Here is a 19,522-nt window from a genome sequence, read left to right on the forward strand (position 1 = left end):
CTTAGTAAAATTGATTGTGCCCAGGTCTATGTCCCAAAGAAATTCTCCTACAAACCCATAAGAGGACATATCAAGAATATTCATCAAAGTGCTATTTGTGAAAGAAAAAGGTAGAGACAAATTAAGGGCATGAATAAGTAAAATGTAGTGGATGAATTCTAAGAAATACTTTCTTCTAAGATCAATCAAGAGACAAGTAAATGGCAAAAACAAGAGCTGAACCAAAGGTTCAACCTTGCTATTATTATTCAGTTCATACTTGGACACTTGTGCCAGGATCTCCAACAGATTTTCCAGCTTTACTTACAAATAGCTCGGAATAATCACCAAAACCAAAGGCACCAAATCTGAGTACTTTTTAAGCATGATTTACAGAACACTAGTGTCTTGGTCTGTTTGGGCTGCTATAACAGAATGCCACAGACTGGGTGGCTTATAAACAACATATATTTCTCATTGTTCTGGAAGGCTTCAAGTCCAAGATCAAGGCTTTGTCGAATTTAGTGTCTGGTGAGAAGTCACTTCCTGGTTCATAGATGGCCATCTCACTGTGTTCTCACACAATGGATCACTGGGGTCTCTTTCAGGAGAGTCCCACACTTATGACCCATTCAGGAGGGCTCCCACACTTATGACCTAAGCACCTCTCAGTATTCCCACCTCCCATTACCATCACATTAGAGGTCAGGTTCAACATACGAATTTTGCATGAACACAAACATTCAGTCTATAGCAACCAGTTCACTTTCAAAAAGTAGAAGCTTAGGAACTGTGTCTTAGCCTCTACCCCTTGTTTTAAAGCCAGGAGGGCTAGGGGATCCCTACTTAAGAAGCCCTCACCCCTCACGTCACCTTGATTCTTATGTTCTCAATAATAACCCTGGAGATATTATAAGGTGAGATGAATGAAAGTTTCTGACAAAATTGTTTGGTGCATTTACATGCATGAAAACCAGCTAAATGAAGGCAAGTTTAGAAAACAATGTAAAGATCATCACTGATTACATGAGAGTAAGAAATTACAGAAACAAGGTAGGGTATTAGGTAAAACAAGAAATGCCAGGCATGAAATCTCTTGTATACCAGAGAATACATTTGAGTTGAGAGTTTCAGAAGAAAGCACAGGTTTCCTGTGATAAAAGAGTTTTGAAAATTACTTTTCAAGCCATGAGCAGACAAGACTATGGCTTGGTGACCCTAGAAAAGAGGGTGGGGGAAGAGGAAGAGGCAAGGGAGGACATTGGATCCTGCATCTTGTAGACTTACTTCTTCAGTTGGTCTTAATGGCACATGGAGACATGAGAAGCTGAAGGGAGCTGTATGGATGAGAGCAGGGATGATAGTTCCTCATAGGTTGGGGCAAGGAAAGAGGGAAACTCTATACTTCCACGTCTTGTATTTAAGATTCTGAGTTGGTAAAAGGCTAATATATGTGGAAGGGTAAGATAGTATAGAGTGGAAGAAAAGATTTGAGAGTATAAGTTCACAGAGTGGAAAAAAATCCAAAAAGCTAGTGGTGTTTTGGATTAGTGTATAGGTGACTGTGTTTGTATGTGAATGTGAATGCATTTTGGGGACAGGAGAGATGGGAATCAGAAGGGATACTAATTATTAGAAGGTAAACTAATTTTGAATGAAGAACAATAAAAAAGTAAAAAAATATGTTAAACGACCTACTGGCCAACTCCAAAGCCTTAACCAAAACAAACAACACAAAATCAGGGTTCCACGAAATGAATATGTGGCAGATTAAATTGAAAATATAACGATATTGAAAAGGATAGAGGCCTACATTTGTAATTAAGACCATTACATTTTGTCAGCCACAGAGGTGTGGATCAGTAAGCAACTTTCAGAACCAGAACACTGGAAAGGCAAGTACACCTCACTTATTCACCTGATTAAGGGGGAAGGGAATTTCACGAAATTTAAAAGTCAACGTTTTTCTTGGAAAATATCTCATAATGTGAGAGGGAAAAAAAACCTCTCTGTATTTATCCCAATTATTCACCAAGAAATTATTGGACAGCTCACATCAATCAGCCTAATTGTATGCTGAGAAAGACCAATAACAACAAAAAGAATTTTAATAGTTTTATTAATTAATTTAATTTAATTTAAATGAAAGGAAAAATCTAAACCCATTTAAAGCTAAAAAAAAAAAAAAATCTACAGGCAGTGCTTGTTCCCTCCATGCAACTGGGAGAAGAGAATGAAGAAAGTATCTAATTTAACAGAGAAGTACCCCTTTGAGAAACAGATGTGAATGTAAATATTTTCAGGGCAGAGCACTGGCAAATGCAATGAAATCAAATTACAGATCTTTCAGAGCATGCTATCTTTACCGGATGAAGTTGCAAGGGAAAGATTGCAATTGTCCTACCAGCAGATAGAGATTTTGTCTTCAAGTTTAGCGTTTAGATTCCATTTTTAAACAGCAATAGAAAAAAGAAAAAATGATGAGCAGGATGAGCTCAGTAAAAAATGGATTAACTCATAGAACATGGACACCTAATGTTTTCAATTTACGGTAATTACGGAGTTTACAATATACTTGGTAGCCGATGCCTATAATAAAATTAGGTATTTGTTCAAGGACTAAATAATCACACACCTTTGAAATAGACCGATAAACCTAGCAGTAGTTGGAAGACAAGCCAGCACCAGAGGGAGGTCATTCCAAACAGCTAGAGTCATGGAAACCAACCAACACTCTGGTCTTCCCAAGTTGTCGTTTTGTTTTTTTTTTTTTTTTTCCTGGAGTAAAGTCGTTCCTAGTTTCTTTATTCTGTGTTTTATTTGTAAATTAAAGGCAGAGTTTCTGGGTGCGATCCCCCAGTTAAACAAAGGACTGAGGGTGCGGGGAGGAAGGAGCTCTGAAAGGCCTGGTGGCCCTCTGCTCGGCTATCCAAGGAAACCCATGGGGGTGGGGTAAAAGGTGACCTTCCTTCTCAAACAGCTTTAGAAACCTGGGGTTTCTAACCCTGATGAGATTGGTCAGAGCTTCCCGAAATATGTGGCAGGGGGATGGAGGAAAGGGAAAGAAGGCAGAATGAGTGAAAAATAGAGTTGAGAAGCTACCTGAAGACAGGTAAGGTTCGCCCCCACTCAGAGGCAGGAAGTGCAGCGAGTCCCGGGACTCACTGGGGTCCTGCAAAAAGCACGCTGCATCCATCCCTAAACGCCCCAGTGACTGCAGCCGCCAGTTCTGGAGAGGGGCCACCCCATTCCAGCAGCTACATGTCACGACAGCAAGCAATGCTAAGCAAAAAAACAAAACAAAACAAAACAAAACAAAACAAAACAAAACAAAACAAAAAACAAACCAAACAAACCACACAGCAAAGCTTGGCCCAGACATCCTACAGCCCTACAGCAGCGGGTAGGCGCAAAGAACTGCAGAACTTTCCATCAGGCATCCAGTTTAAAAGGATGGGTTTAAGCACAGCCTTTCGCATTGGTCCTGAAAACATGGGCAGGCCTCTGGCTCGGAACCTCCCTGAGCGGATGGAGCTGGCCTTCCGTGTTCCCAAACAGGTCCGTCGCACTGCTATATAAACTGTTACTGCGAAGGGTTGGAAGGTCTTGCATTTTTCGTCTGCTGGCATGTCTGGTCGCGGCAAGGGCGGGAAGGGGCTGGGCAAGGGCGGCGCCAAGCGCCACCGCAAGGTGCTGCGCGACAACATCCAGGGCATCACCAAGCCCGCCATCCGGCGGCTGGCCCGGCGCGGCGGCGTCAAGCGCATCTCGGGCCTCATCTACGAGGAGACCCGCGGGGTGCTCAAGGTGTTCCTGGAGAACGTGATCCGGGACGCCGTCACCTACACGGAGCACGCCAAGCGCAAGACGGTCACGGCCATGGACGTGGTCTACGCGCTCAAGCGCCAGGGCCGCACCCTCTACGGCTTCGGCGGCTGAGCCTCACCCAAGCCGATAACCAAACAAAAGGTCCTTCTCAGGGCCACCCACGAAATCAGCTAAAAAGCTGTAGACTTAAAAAAAGATTTCTTTCCAGAATGTCTACACTCAAGCCAGATAAACGGTATTACTCGCAAATTAAGTCCACGTGAATGCTGATGGGACCTAACAATAGCATCTCTGCACCTCCCATCTCCCAGCAGTTCCAGAAACTACGAAAACCTCTGGTCACTAGGAGTCTACTGCTAAAGACCATTGCGCTAGTTGCCAAGCCTATTTACTATGTTTTGACTAAGCTACAGTTTGCTCACCCATGTTTTAAAAAGCTGAGGGACGCCTGGGGGGTCTCAATGGTTGAGCTGCCTTAGGCTCGGCGTGATCCGAGGTCCTGGGATCCAGTTCGGCTTTGGGCTCTCCGAGGAGAGCCTGCTTCTCCCTTTACCTATGTCTCTGCCTCTGTATCTCATGAATAAAATAAAACCTTAAAAGTACAGAAATTAAAAGCTGAGTGATTCTTAAGTTCGTTTGACCATTCTGACAACACAGTGACTAAAATTTCAAAGCCCAGCAATGCCTCCACTTTACTCAAGTCTCCTTTAGTTTTCTGTAATGTATCAAGAATGCAATCCTAACGCCTTTCATTTAAAATAGTGGAAAGAAGGCACTTTCGGATTCTCAAGGCTACATTTTAAAGAATTTTGATGAATCCTAGACACTTTAAATAAAAGCATTTCCTTTGTCCATTATCCTAGAGACCTTAAGCGGGAGGGCGGGAAAATGCTTCCAGTCCTTAGGAGATTGAACCAAGAACCAATTCTGTGCGTGGGGTGGGGCCGGAGGCTGCCGTCCAATCAGGTAACGAGGGTTGCTATATATACTGGGACGCAGGGTTCTCGTTCCCGCAGTGTTCAGTAGTGGTCTCCGCCTGGTAATGGCTCGCACGAAGCAGACGGCGCGCAAGTCGACGGGCGGCAAGGCCCCGCGCAAGCAGCTGGCCACCAAGGCGGCCCGCAAGAGCGCGCCGGCCACCGGCGGCGTCAAGAAGCCGCACCGCTACCGGCCCGGCACGGTGGCCCTGCGCGAGATCCGGCGCTACCAGAAGTCCACGGAGCTGCTGATCCGCAAGCTGCCGTTCCAGCGCCTGGTGCGCGAGATCGCGCAGGACTTCAAGACCGACCTGCGCTTCCAGAGCTCGGCCGTCATGGCGCTGCAGGAGGCGTGCGAGGCCTACCTGGTGGGGCTCTTCGAGGACACCAACCTCTGCGCCATCCACGCCAAGCGCGTCACCATCATGCCCAAGGACATCCAGCTGGCGCGCCGCATACGCGGGGAAAGAGCTTAAGTTTCCTAGTGTTCTCCAAATAACGCCACCCCCCAAAGGCTCTTTTCAGAGCCCCTACATGGTCCCCCAAAAGTGCTGTTGAACAGAAGATTACGTCATGGCCCCGTGAGAAAACTCGGGAAGTTTTTGAAAGGTATTGTGGACTCCGTGCCCTGCCAGCACTGCATACAGGGGCACTGGAGATACATCAACTAAGCCTATTTTGCACAGGCAGACCCTCGAATTGGGCGCTGGGGGAAGCAGTTGGTGGATAAAAATTTGTAAAGTGGCCCAATAGCATATAAATGAAGTCTGGGCAAAGGAAGTGGAAGTTTTACGTCGAAATTTAAGAAAACTTGTTCGGTTTCTGTGGATCATTACGCAAATGGCAAGTACAGTTGACTTTTGCCAAATGATCCCAATGCTCTTACTAAAGAAAATTTCATCTTAGCTTTCCTGTGATGTGAAGGCCTAAAACGATAATTGATTGCCATACGTGTTTGGTTTTCCAGTATTTCAGTGTTCAGAGGATGCTCTTGGGCTTTTGCATATGTGACTATTGTGGAAAATGGACTAACAATCACCTAGATGTTAACCCTATAGGCTGTCTATAAAATAAGCTCACAGTAGCCCTAAAAATGTTTAGATTTGCCTGTCTAAAGATGTACTACTCAGTCTGAAGTTGGGTTCTCAAATTTTTTTTTTCAAGTAGAGGTTCAAACGGAATTAAATCATTTTTTAAAGCTGTTACAGGTTTCTACACTTAAAATCCGGAGTTTCCTAACAATTTGGCTGTATTACTTTTGTCCAGTTATTTTAAGATTTTGAAGTCTTGTGCTTTTCACACGAGTATCATTGACTCATTTTGCTTCTTTTGACTTCAAATCCTACCTAAATCCAGGAGGTAGGAATTTTTCTCTAGAGGTTTTCTTTTTTTTTTCTTTTTTTTTTTTAATCAGATCAGTTCACATCTGGGCCTTATATTTCCCCTATATTCATGTTTGTCCTTTCATTTTGTTTGTCCTTTCAGAAAGGGTTCATATCCCATCTACTGGCGTTTTGGAATACCTGGGGACTGAGGAACTGACCCAAGGGGCCAGAACCTCTCCTTTTAAAAGGTGGGTTTTTTTCTTTTTCTTTTTTCTTTTTTTGATTTTATTCATTCATGAAAGACACGGAGAAGCAGAGGAGCAGGCTCCATGCAGGGAGCCTGAGGTGAACTGGATCCCTGGATTCCAGGATCAACGCCCTGGGCTGAAGGCAGGTGCTCAACCCCTCGAGCCACCCAGGCATCCCCCATATTAGAGATTCGTTAGTGATTCTTTAGTTGTAGGGACTATTTGATGCTGCCTCTTAAAAGCTTCAAAAATTGTTTTCTCCCCATTCCTTTTAGGATTTTCCCATCATAATAGAGCTGAGGCAGGTGTTCTAGGTTCAAACCTCAGAGCTGGGAATTACTAGCCTTTGGCTAGTTACTCATCCTTTCCCTGGGTATCAGCTTGTATAACTGTGAAATGTGGCAAATGAATTAAAACCGTTGAGCATTCTTAGTTTCTGGCATGTAGTGAATGCTCAATGAGTGTTAGCCTTTACTACACCTCTATCCAGTCACTTCAGCATGGAGGTCCCCACCACCACCATGACCACCGTGATCTGAAAGGTTTGTGGTTGAAATAGTGGTACATGCTTGGTTAAAACATTTGTCTTGGTAAGACCTTTTCTTTGATTTTTCATTTGCATTGTTCTGAAAGAGGCAGGCTTGTTAGCAATATGCCATAATCTATGTAGAGAAGTCAAAAACATAGAAAAATGGCCAAATTGCAAATATTTGGGCTTTGCAGGCCAAAAATGGTCTGTCATGTTTTTTTTTTCTAACACAATTTTAAAAATATAAAAACCACATTTAGTTTGAAAGCCATGCAAAACAGGACACTGTCCAGATTTGGCCTTCATTAACTATAGTTTCAACTCGAGGGGTTCCTTGGAGGGAAATACGTTGATGACTTTAAACTTCCTTACAGTTTTTCACAGGGAAGAACTAAGTGAGTGTTGACTGCAGTAGAGATTTTAGTCATCATTAGACCTCCCTAATCAGCCAGTCAGAAAATCCTGTCCATTCCCAAATAAGTAGCAAAGTTACCCACCCTCCATTCCAACCTCATGGTTATTTCTTCAGTTATCTTGGGTGTTGTATTTTTTTTTTTTTAAGATTTTATTTATTCATGAGAGAGAGGCTAAATTAGGCAGATGCTCCTCCTCTGGGGAGCCTGATGTAGGACTCAATCCCAGGATCACGTCATGAATGCCAAAGGCAGATGCTCAACCACTGAGCCACCCAGGCTTCCCTGGATGTTGTATTCTTGACTACTTCTGAGTGTCTATAACTTGTATTCCTTCAATTGCCAATCCAGTCTTCTCATAGTCAGTAGCCACCTATTTCTCTTTCCCATTTATTATAATGGATTTGCCTAATAATAAAGGGAGAAAGCATCTCAATAAAAAACATATCAAATTTAAGTTTGAATTTAAATTCAGGTCATTGGATCCTCAAGCCAAAGCTATTCCTCCTCCTCCTGCTGCAAGGTAGATATCATTCTGGCTACTAAACTTTCCCAAACAGCCAAAGACATTCTCTAAAGACATTGGGCGTGTGAAAACTCCAAGGAGGCAGAACTGGCTTTTGAAGGAAGATCTATGTGGTTAATTTGGGGCTGCAGGCAAGCTGCTGCCCTCCCTCTGTGTTACTAACTACAGTTTATTCCCAAACCGAGAACCTGTGTCTTTCCTCTTACAAAAATCAAAGGGCAGACCTAGGGACAAAGCATTTTTTAAAATGTCCACTTAATACTTAGTAGAACTTACTGCAACTTTGAACTAACTACCATAATGCCTTAAACCCAGTGGATTCCTATGAAAAACTGAAAAGATTTAAAAAAAAAATCTTTCATCTGTTGTACATGATTCATGAATACACGAATCCGCATGTGAACCTAGAGACTGTTTTCTTCCTTGAGAGCTTCAACACGTCAAATTCTGTATAATAATTTTCAGTATTTAATCAGATTTTGGGAGCTAACAAACACAATTTGGGAGTCCAACCGCGAAGAGCGGCTGCCTGAGGGCAGTGGATCGGACGCTCCACCAATCACAGAGCAGCACCGGCTTATATAAGCCCCTGGCCGGAGTGAGGCAGCATTGCAAGACCTGCTCTTTCGTTTTTCCGGTTCTCTTTCTGCAGCGGCTTCTGCTCTTGGCCATGTCGGAAACTGCTCCCGCTGAGACGGCTGTCCCGGCGCCGGTGGAGAAGTCCCCTGCCAAAAAGAAGGCCACCAAGAAGGCAGCGGGCAGTGGCGCTGCGAAGCGCAAGGCGTCCGGGCCCCCGGTGTCCGAGCTCATCACCAAGGCCGTGGCCGCGTCCAAGGAGCGCAACGGCCTCTCCTTGGCCGCGCTCAAGAAGGCGCTGGCGGCCGCCGGCTACGACGTGGAGAAGAACAACAGCCGCATCAAGCTGGGCCTCAAGAGCCTGGTGAGCAAGGGGACCCTGGTGCAGACCAAGGGCACCGGCGCCTCGGGCTCCTTCAAGCTCAACAAGAAGGCGGCCTCCGGGGAGGCCAAGCCCAAGGCCAAGAAGGCGGGCGCGGCCAGAGCCAAGAAGCCCTCCGGGGCCACTCCTAAGAAACCCAAGAAAGCGGCGGGGGCGAAGAAAGCCGTGAAGAAGACCCCCAAGAAGGCCAAGAAGCCTGCAGCCGCCGGTGTCAAAAAAGTGGCCAAGAGCCCTAAGAAAGTTAAAGCGTCTGCCAAGCCTAAGAAGGCGGCCAAGAGTCCTGCCAAGCCCAAGGCGGTGAAGCCCAAGGCCGCCAAGCCAAAGGTTGCGAAGCCCAAGGCCGCGAAGCCCAAACCTGCCAAGGCCAAGAAGGCGACCCCGAAAAAGAAGTAGGAAGTTTTTGCCCCTTGAAAAAGCCGACAAAGCCCCAAAGGCTCTTTTCAGAGCCACCCAGGTTTTTTTTAAAAACAGCTGTACACTCACACAAGTCTTGTTAATGGTCATGTAAGTTTTAGGTGTTTTTCATGTGCGGCCGAACCGACTGGTTCGGTACTACAACTGATGTCCCACCGTTTCTTTTCTGGGAGTTTTTTTGCTATAGAAGCCTTAATTCTTTCCTCTTAGCCTTGTGGTGGCTCTCGGTCTTCTTGGGCAGCAGCACGGCCTGGATGTTGGGCAGGACGCCGCCCTGCGCGATGGTCACGCGGCCCAGCAGCTTGTTGAGCTCCTCGTCGTTGCGGATGGCCAGCTGCAGGTGGCGCGGGATGATGCGCGTCTTCTTGTTGTCGCGGGCCGCGTTGCCCGCCAGCTCCAGGATCTCGGCCGTCAGGTACTCCAGCACGGCCGCCAGGTACACCGGCGCGCCCGCCCCGACCCGCTCCGCGTAGTTGCCCTTGCGGAGCAGGCGGTGGACGCGGCCCACCGGGAACTGGAGCCCGGCGCGCGACGAGCGCGTCTTGGCCTTGGCGCGAGCCTTGCCGCCCTGCTTCCCGCGCCCACACATGATCACAGACAACAGTGACTAGGATCGGAACAGATGGAGACAAAGTTTCAGTACTTATTATAGTCCTTACTGGGCGCCAAAATGAAGCTGTCCTATTGGCTGAACTTAGACTTTCGTTTAAACCAATGGAATTCTGGTTTTCAAATACCCTTATTTTGACTGGATAACTTCAGGATGCTATCCAGAATTTACCACAAATCACTAGAGTTTAATCACCTTCGCGTGAGGCTGTGAGTAAAGACTGCACGTAGTACCTGTTACTCTGTCCCCTTTGGCTTTTGTTGGAGGGGAGTGGAGGGGTCGGGGAGAGGAGAGTTAGTCATTTTCCACCCTGTCAAAGCAGTCCAGTTTAAGAAGTACACCAGGTCCAAGTGAGCCCGCCAGCGGAAAAGGTATTCGTCAGACACCCAAAGGCGTTTTTTTTTTTTTTTTTTTTTTTAAGAGCCATCCACACTTTCCAAAGAAAACTAATACTGCCTTTTACCCTGACTTAGAGTTAGGCAAAAGCACATTTTCATCTGAAGGCTTTTGTACACACTCTTTAATTTTGCACAGAGTTACATTTTGGCCTTGTATGTTTTCAATAGGATCTAGCCTTTTTTTTTTTTTTAATGTTACAAACCTCAAACACTCCAAATTAATTTTATTGTGCATATTTCATTTAACGTCCAAATTCTAAGAGTCATCCATGGAGTTAATTACTGAGAAAACTGCAAATTTAAGGTGAAAATGAAAAATAACCCTGAACTTGCAGTGAAAATCTTATTGTCAGAGCTTCAGTTTTTCTCCCTTTAGGTTATACCACCATTTTCCAGTCACCAACACCACCTCCTTTAGGGTAGAATGCTCTATGAATCACATAAATTGATTTAAAGGAAATTTACCAAGTCACATTCCCTTTCACTTGTTTTGTAACATCAGTGCTAGTTACCTACTTGCTACCTCACTCTAGGACTACATTTGCACAAAATAACCTGAATGGTGTTGGGATAAAGACGGATAAAGAGGAAAATGAGAACTGAAATTAATCACCTCTTTTCATCAGTTAAGGATGAAGATTGCTAATCCAGGCTGTACATCCGTGATTGAATTTTTCTACTGGTTTACTCTGTACACGAGTCCTGGGGAAACAAGGTCCTCCACACTCCTCCACCTCCACATCTTTTCAAGTGAAGTTCCGCAAAGATGGGAAATGATCTTGCTTCATATTCATCACTCCTATTTTCAAGTCCTCTATTTCTGGTCACTGATTTTCACATGGCTAAGTCTCATTTTATGTTAGAATATACATTTTATGAAAAATAGCTATATTTTTCAAAATAACAGAATTTATTTATTTTTTAAAAGATTTTTTTTATTTATTCATGAGTGACATACAGAAAGAGAGAGGCAGAGAAACAGGCAGAGGGAGAAGCAGGCTCCATGCAGGGAGCCTGACGTGGGACCTGATCCTGGGACTACAGGACCAGGCCCTGGGCGGAACGCAGGTGCCAAACTGCTGAGCCATCCAGGGATCCCCTAAAATAACAAAATATAGAAGAGGGGCAATGTTTTACATTTTGTAAATATCTTTAATATCAGGTTAATAGAAGACAGCTGGATTCTTGCAGAGTATTTGTTTCTGCATTCAATCTGTTGCTATATAATTGTCAAGTGAAAAACAGTAGAAAAACTAAGTAAGTTTAAGTTTCAGGATTATTATGCAAATAAATTTAGCCTCACAGACTCCTCAGGAGGATCTCAGAAACCCCCATGGGTTCCCAGATCGTATTTTGAGGATCACTACCTTTTGGACAAAAAGAAAGCAAACATTTTTTATTTAATAACCATAGTGTTAGTGGTACTGTTGGGGATGCCTTTGGCAGAAGCTGAGCCACAGGATAATTTGAGAATTCCTTGCAAATCAGTTTGCATTCTCAATGAGTGTCATTAAAATGAAATTTGCTCCCCTGAAATGAAATTTCAGTGAATGAGAAAGCATCAGTGAGTTTCTCAGGGAGCTCTTTTTTGAGCCCTGATCTATAGCATCGCAGGAGCTGCAGCTTTCCTGGGTAAGCAGAGCAAACTCCCAAGAGTACAAGGAGGGAAACTTTCTCTGGATGTGATGCTGACCTCAGAAATACAGGTGCAAGACCTGAGGAAAGAGGAATCATGAGACACACAGTGTCAAGGTCTGATTCAGCTCATCACAGGATTTGTTCCAATTGATTATCATCATGGATTCATGGCTGTTTACATGCTGAATCCATTCCAGTTGACAGCTAACTTGTTCTGTTTGTTTAATTTTGATTCTCACATTAGCACTTCTTAATCATGGGGGTTCTTTCATGCTTTCAGGCCCACCCTTTCTTTTGACTGTTACTGTTAGTCCAGAAATCTGAGGTTGTCCTTCCTTCCTGTCAGTATCACGCCTTGGACCCATTAACTCAAAACTTGTAATCAATTCCTCTTCGAGGACTTTTGGTTCTTGAATAAAGGCCAAAATCTCCATCTCAGGTTTATGTTAGGGAGTTCTCTGTGAGCACTGTTGCACCTGCCTAACTCTGGGGACCTCAGGACTACTTTAATGGCAGATGCTGTGTCAAAGGCTAAGTGGTGTTACCCTTTCCACTGAAAGTCCTTTATCTTGGACCAGAATAATTTTTTTTTCAGAATAATTTTTTTTTTAATCTAACTCACTTTTCTTCCTGAGCTAATAGCTTCATTCTTCTCTGCCAACAAAAGACATTGCCTTACTAAGGTTACTTTACCAGATTTGAGGTTCCCAATCTAAATAATGTATTTTACAAAACAATATAATTAAAAATTTAGAAGCACACGGTGGACTCTTATCTAGGTATGTATTAAAACAACATTCATAATACTTTAGTAATTTTAATATTCTACCTTGAGCTTTTGGAAGAATCATATATAGTCCACAGAATAATTATGAGGATGCTGTGAGAGTGCTCCCTTTTTGCGTGTATAGTTCCAAATGATGCTCCAGTCATTATCATCTGTATACTACTTATTTGAAAAGAATATGGAATTTTATTTTTTCTGAATATGGAATTTTATTTTTTCTAACATTCTCACTTCAAGAGGGTGCCAAAAAATAGGTCATTGTTCAGTTTCTGATTATTCCATTAATTCCATTAAATACAATATAAATTAAAATATATGTGAAATGTGTATTATATATATAATTTATTTTAGGATATGTATGTATGTATGTATTAATGTATGTATATAGTGTATTTGAGCTCATAGAATATAATTTAAAAATCTCAAAGGATTGGATGTATCTGTACTCTCCATCTCACTGCTGTTCTTATATCAGGAGTGAAATAATCAGAAACTGAACAGCCAATGCATTTGAATTTTTTGGCATCCCCTTGGAGTAAAAGTATTTGAAACATTAAGATAGAATATATTTTACTGTAAATGTGTATAAATAACACATATTTTATATGTATATATAACATATGCACAAATATATATATATACATTTTTACATACCATATACACACTCATTTTATGACATAATTGTTTAAATTGAAAGCAGTATTAAATTTCAGTTACTTGAAGGTAAATATAAATAATTGTATATGGCCAAATATAAATACATTAATATTTACTAATACATTAATGTTCTATTAGTTTATTTTCAAGATATGAGTTTAAAATGTTGGGGGAGGGGAATAAAACTAAGTTAAAATAAAGCTACAGTGCAATCTAATTAATATCAAGAATTCTTTTTTTAAAATCCAGTGTTCTATTTATACGATGGTACCCCTCAACTTTGAGTGGAAGAATTTATAGTTCTATATTCTCAAAACACTTTCACAAGGACCAACTAGCAAAAACCACTAGTATGTTTGGTTTATAAGACATTTTAAGTGCAACTCCATAGTCACATCACATGTACATATTTCTAATATTAATTGGGGTGTCCTTCATAGTTGTTTTTTAGAAAATTATCATTATTGAACAGCTTTATGCAACAACTGAATATTTGCTTGAATAGTCTATGCCTATATTCTCACTTTTATACTCTATATTATTTTCACAATGAAAGTAGATGTGATATAGAAAAAGTCATTTTTAAAAAATTAAAACACACCCCAAAACTTTCATTAATTAGTGGATTATTTTTCTTCATTCTAAACATCTGAGGAAATCATCTGGGAATGATTTTTTCTCTTTGTTATGTTATAACAGTACATTAAAATTATTCTTTTTCTTTTTAAGATTTTATTTATTTGAGAGAGCACAAGCAAGGGGAGGGATGGAGAGAGAGGAAGGAGACCCCTCCCCATAGGTGAATAATACTGTATGCAGCCTTTTCAGATTGGCTTCTTTCACTTTGTAATATGCATTTAATGTTCCTCCATGTCTTTTCATGGTTTGATAGCTCATTTCTTTTTAGCACTGAACGTTATCATTGTCTGGGATGTATCAGTTTATTTACCCATTCACCTACTGAAGGACACCTTGGTTACCGCCAAGTTTTGATAATTCTAAATAAAGCTAATATATATGTCCTAGTGCAAGTTTTGTGTGTACATAAGTTTTCAACTCCTTTGGGTAGAATATCCAAGAATGTAATTGCAGGATTGTATGCATAGTTTTCTAAGAATTGCCAAACTGTCTCCCAAGGTGTAAGACACTTCCATTTTGCTTTCCCACCAGCAATGAGTGAGGGCTCATCTTGCTCCACATCCTCACCAGCATTTGGTGTTTTGAGCGTTCCAAATTTTGACCTTTCTAATTGGTGGGTAGTTGTTGTGATCTTTACCTTTTCATTTTTATTTTTGTCAATGATGATGGCAATCTATAATGTTACTTCATTGTTATTTATTCCTTCTTTGAGAAGTTTACTATCGTTTTTCAAATAATTGCTTAAAAAGCTCTGGAAAGTTTCACAGACTTGTCTGTAAATCTGTTACTATTTGACTTTATATCTCTTTCAAAGGCTTTTAATTTCTTCTCTCTTAGATTCCTTCGTGCAAAATTCAGCTGGGCAATGAAGGAGAAATTTCCTCTGCTTTTGGCTTGTAGCAGTAAATCTCCTAGCAATAGTGATAGTTAAAGAGAGGAGACTTAGTTTTGTTGAAATGTGTTTGATAGACTAAGAAAGTTAAGCCACAGCACAAAGAAACCTCTTACAGCAGAGAAATAAGTAACTGACAAAATCCTAAATGCCAGAAGGAAACTTAAAAATCGTCTTGTTAAACCCTGATCTTTTTTACAGTTGAGCAATTGGAAGCTAGAGAGGTCAAATGGCAAGCCCACTGTCACACCAGAATCCAGGCCCCTGGGGATCCTCTCCAGTACTTGTGTGTGTGTGTGTGTGTGTGTGTGTGTGTGTGTGTGTGTGTAAGCATAAGCGTGCTCGTGTAAAACATAGAATTCAGGAAAAGCAGGAGAGGAAAGAGGATAATTTATCCATCCAGTATAAATTTATTGTTCTTTGCCAGGGGATAGACCCACAAATGCCATGGACTGTACACATATTTACTTTTGTAGATTAACAATTTTATTATAAAAGACAAATATGTTTTTAGTTAGTAAGATCAAGTCTAAAACCTATAAGATATTTCAAGTATAGATACATAGTAAATAGAGCATATGTTGTTAAATAGAGATCGTAGAGATGAAAGAGTCCAGAGATCTTCTGGAGGCACTAAATAACATATGAGATGGTAAATATTTGGCATTCACTGACACAAGGGTCACATAAAGCCCTCATTCAGTATACAGGCGGCCTTAAGTCAGCCTGACTTTGGGCACACCAGGAGTTCAGTAACAAACATAAAACCTATGTCTGTGTAGCAGAGTCTGCGGCGAGCTTCAGGTATGGCCAGGTGCGCTAGCCTGTGGCTGTCCTGAATCTGTCCTGCGTCTGTCACACAGGCTGATGGCACTGAGAGGAGAGATGAGAGGTACAAGAGTTTTATACACACTGGATTCAATAGCATGGCTCTCAACCCACTTGTCCACTAAACTATTAACTTGCTCCTTTTTTTCCTCCTTGCTTCTTGCGTCTCTGATTTAATAAGCTGTGAACTGAGCATTTTTAAATGCAGTCCAAGAGCCTTCCTATGCTGTGTCCACTGGGAAAGCTTGCATGGTGCTGTGCTTAGAGGCTCCTAGAGCCTCCATAATTTCTTGCATGATGTCAGTAAGGATGCCATGTGGTAGCAAAACCACGGAAGAGGTACATGTGGGCAGCAAATGTAGGAGGCAAGAAAGGATTGTGGGAGCATCACAGTCAGAGGGAAGGGAAGTGCCAGAGCTCCCAGGCCCACAGGCTCATTGTGTCTGAGGAGGAACAGCAAGGGGATCAGAGGGTGGTGGGAGAAGAGGAAGCTTCGTGGGACCCAGGGGTGGCAGGCCTAGGACAGCCCTGGGCCAAAGCACACAACACCTTGGAGACCATGGTAAGGGCTTTGAAGTCTGGAAGCTGATGAGATGAAGGTTCAAAGGAATCCCTGGGCTGCAGAGGGGATGCAGAGTCAGAGCACAGGGCTGGGAGCACACACCCCAGCTAGAAGCTGCTGCCATGAGCAGGGGAAAGGAGGTGGGGTGTGGAATAGGACTGGGGTGGGGGCAGGGGCAGGGGGAGTGTGAGGGACTCTGGATCTGCATCCATCTATCCCTCAGTCACTGCCACAGGTGACTTCTTCCCCAAATTTATCACTCTGCACGCTTCCGCCAAATTAAAAATCTAAAATGTCACTAGCCTCATTAAAAACCCTTTCCAAACAGTGCTTCTCTTTCTGCACAAATGAATCCAGACTCATTACCCTTGGTGCTGTGTGGTTAGAGCTCTGAATGGTGGTGTCTGCTATGAAGAATTTGCCCATCTCCCTTGGAACACAGCACACTAGATCATGATCACGATGCATCAAGTCTAAATCTCCTTCAGTTGTCGTATATTAAGACATATGTCTTTTAGGACAATGACCATGTTTTTTTGCATTGTGTATTTCCCCAAGGACACACTCAATGACAACTGATCCCCTTCTTCCATCCCACCCCCTGTTCCCCAAAGACACATTAATTTTCATTTCTTTCCTTCTAGACTGTTACAACATGTCAGTAGTAAGGACAGGAAAACAGGAAGTAAAAACAGGTTTGGGGATAGCTTATCCCAGGACAAGCAGGGGCAGCGTGTGCCTTGTCTTTCCCAGAGCATGTTCTCACTCCACATCTAACTCCAGGAAGGGGAGTTCTTCACCATCACTGACCAATTTTACAGAGAGAGGATATGTCTGTGTATCAGGCAGTGTTGGTAGCCAGGGGAGGGAGGCTAGAGGTCTCTGCAATGAGATCACTGTTGTAAAGGCCTCCCTAGGAGGTGGTAGGTGGCTGTGGGGAGTTCATTCTTTCTCTGGGATCATCATATCTCTGTGTCATGTTTTTTTTTTTTAATTTTATTTATTTATGATAGTCCCACAGAGAGAGAGAGAGGCAGAGACATAGGCAGAGGGAGAAGCAGGCTCCATGCACCGAGAGCCCGACGTGGGATTCGATCCCGGGTCTTCAGGATCGCGCCCTGGGCCAAAGGCAGATGCTAAACCGCTGCGCCACCCAGGGATCCCTCTGTGTCATGTGTTTTGAGGAGAGTTAAGTTTCCATGTGTTCTCAAGGTCTAAGGTCATATAGCCAGTGTCAGTGGATTCCAGAGAGGTGGACTAACACTCATATTTCAATGTCCTGCTGTGCCTTTTCTGTTCATTGGGATAAAGCTGAACCTAAGTCTCATGGCTGCTGCCTTAGTTCAAAGCCAGTGGACTGGTGTGCCTACAGATACAAAGCTGGTCAGACTGTCAGCAAATGGAGAGGACTTCTGGGTTAGGGAAGCTCTCCCCCTCATCTCAGCACTAAGGCTCCCTGCTTGTTCACACATCCACAGGTCAGATGCTGGCAACACAAGGACTTAGGAACTGTTCAACTAAACACATGGACCAATTGGCTTACCCAGGGCTGATGCCTTGCTAGGTCTTTTCTTCTGCAATGGACACATCAGCATTGCAGACTATTTCTGAGCACATTCCAGCATTCTTGGATGCCTTCCAGCTGCTCTCACCTTTAACATTTCCATTATGTAGCTTCTGTAATGAAAATGATCAGTGTCTGCATTCTCACAGAACAATAGTGGCCCTTAGAGAACATTCTAGAAAACAGGCAAACTGTTTCTAGGCTGTCCCAGTGCTGGGGGAAGGTGCATTGCTGACATTTAAGAAAAGACCAGGGATGCTAGATGTCCCACAAAGAACTGGTTCAGGTTATGTATGACTTCCAAGTGTCTCAGTAAATCTGAAGGCAAAAAACCTGTTAATCAATCCTAGACCCTGACTCCTTTAAAAAGAAGCATGTGTGTGTTTGTGTGTAGTTCAATAGGCACTGAGGTTTCCCAGAATGCATTTTATAAATTGAGGTTGTAGTTTGCTCTTTTCATATGTCCCCCAAGAATTATTGGCACTTTCTGAAAAAAGAAAAGAAAGTCACATCACTGAGAGTAAGTCTATTAATGGTGTCTGATCATTTGAGTCAATCCTTGTTGCTTTCAGGATGATTCTATACGTAGGTTCTGTAATGACTGATTTTGTGCATCAACTTGACCAGGCCTGGGTTACCCAGATACTTAGTCAAGCATCATTCTGGGTGTTTCTGTAAGGGGGGGAGGGGGGGTTGGATGACAGCAAAACATTTAAATTGGTAGACTTAATTGTAAAGCAGATTTTTGCCCTGAATGTGGGTGGGCCTTATTCTACCAGTTGAAATCAGGAATGAAATGGCTTTCTCCCGAATAAGAACTACTCATGTCTGGCTGCTTTTGAACTGAGATGTTGGCTTTTTCCTGTCTTTGAATTTATTTATTTATGATAGTCACAGAGAGAGAGAGAGAGGCAGAGACACAGGCAGAGGGAGAAGCAGGCTCCATGCACCGGGAGCCCGACGTGGGATTCGATCCCGGGCCTCCAGGATCGCGCCCTGGGCCAAAGGCAGGCGCCAATCCGCTGTGCCACCCAGGGATCCCCCTGCTTTTGAATTTAGACTGAGACATGAACCTGCCTGGGTCTCAAAGCTGCTGGCATCCAGACAGAAACTATGCCATTGGCTGCCCTGGATCTTTCTTTGCCAAGATCTCTCATTTGCCAACTCACCCTATAGATCTTGGCTTTGTCAGCCTCCTAATCACATGAACTGGTTCCTTATAAGAAATCTCTCAATATATATATATATGCACACCTACCCTATTGGTTCTATTTCTCACTAATACAGGCAAATACCCAACTTCTAATTTATGTTTTTGAGTGTAGGACCCAAGAATGTATATGTTGAAATTATCTCCTTTATTGTTAAAACAATTGTCTCTTATTTATTTATTTATTTTTTAATTTATTTATTCATGAGACACACACACACACAGAGGCAGAGACACAGGCAGAGGGAGAAGTAGGCTCCATGCAGGTAGCCTGACGTGGGACTCGATCCTGGGTCTCCAGGAACACGCCCTGGGCTGAAGGCTGCACTAAACCCCTGAGCCACCCAGGCTGCCCAATTGTCTCTTATTTTGTGTTTACACAACAGTTATGGTGTTTAATAAGTTATGTATGCATTTAAGTATTAATGAGTGTCTAAAAATTTAACTTCTTAGTGGTCTGGAAAAGGGGCACTAGAAACATTTGACTTGGGAATGTTGGAGATGATAGGTATGGGAACCCCTGCTTTTCATAAATTAAAC

General features: G+C 42.9%; 3 protein-coding genes across 3 annotated transcripts in view; 2 read left to right on the forward strand and 1 right to left on the reverse strand.

Moving 5' to 3' along the window:
• The first annotated feature begins 3,606 nt into the window (after positions 1–3,606).
• LOC129507845 (uncharacterized) overlaps positions 3,607–19,522 on the forward strand; it is a 36,095-nt gene continuing 20,179 nt past the window's right edge. Inside the window, exons 1-2 of the mRNA XM_055322590.1 lie at positions 3,607–3,913; positions 4,824–5,182. Coding sequence (XP_055178565.1) covers positions 3,607–3,913; positions 4,824–5,182 — 666 coding nt within the window. The remainder of the gene's footprint in view (positions 3,914–4,823; positions 5,183–19,522) is intronic.
• H1-5 (H1.5 linker histone, cluster member) lies at positions 8,418–9,193 on the forward strand. The gene has a single exon (XM_055322757.1). It carries the CDS (start codon positions 8,496–8,498, stop codon positions 9,174–9,176), a length of 681 nt encoding a protein of 226 aa, XP_055178732.1. The 5' UTR covers positions 8,418–8,495; the 3' UTR covers positions 9,177–9,193.
• LOC129507932 (histone H2A type 1-H-like) lies at positions 9,364–9,801 on the reverse strand. The gene has a single exon (XM_055322753.1). The coding sequence runs from the start codon at positions 9,784–9,786 to the stop codon at positions 9,379–9,381; it is 408 nt and encodes a 135-aa protein (XP_055178728.1). The 5' UTR covers positions 9,787–9,801; the 3' UTR covers positions 9,364–9,378.

The sequence above is a fragment of the Nyctereutes procyonoides genome, unplaced genomic scaffold (assembly GCF_905146905.1).
Source record: "Nyctereutes procyonoides isolate TBG_1078 unplaced genomic scaffold, NYPRO_anot_genome, whole genome shotgun sequence".
NCBI classification, from domain to species: Eukaryota; Metazoa; Chordata; class Mammalia; order Carnivora; family Canidae; genus Nyctereutes; species Nyctereutes procyonoides.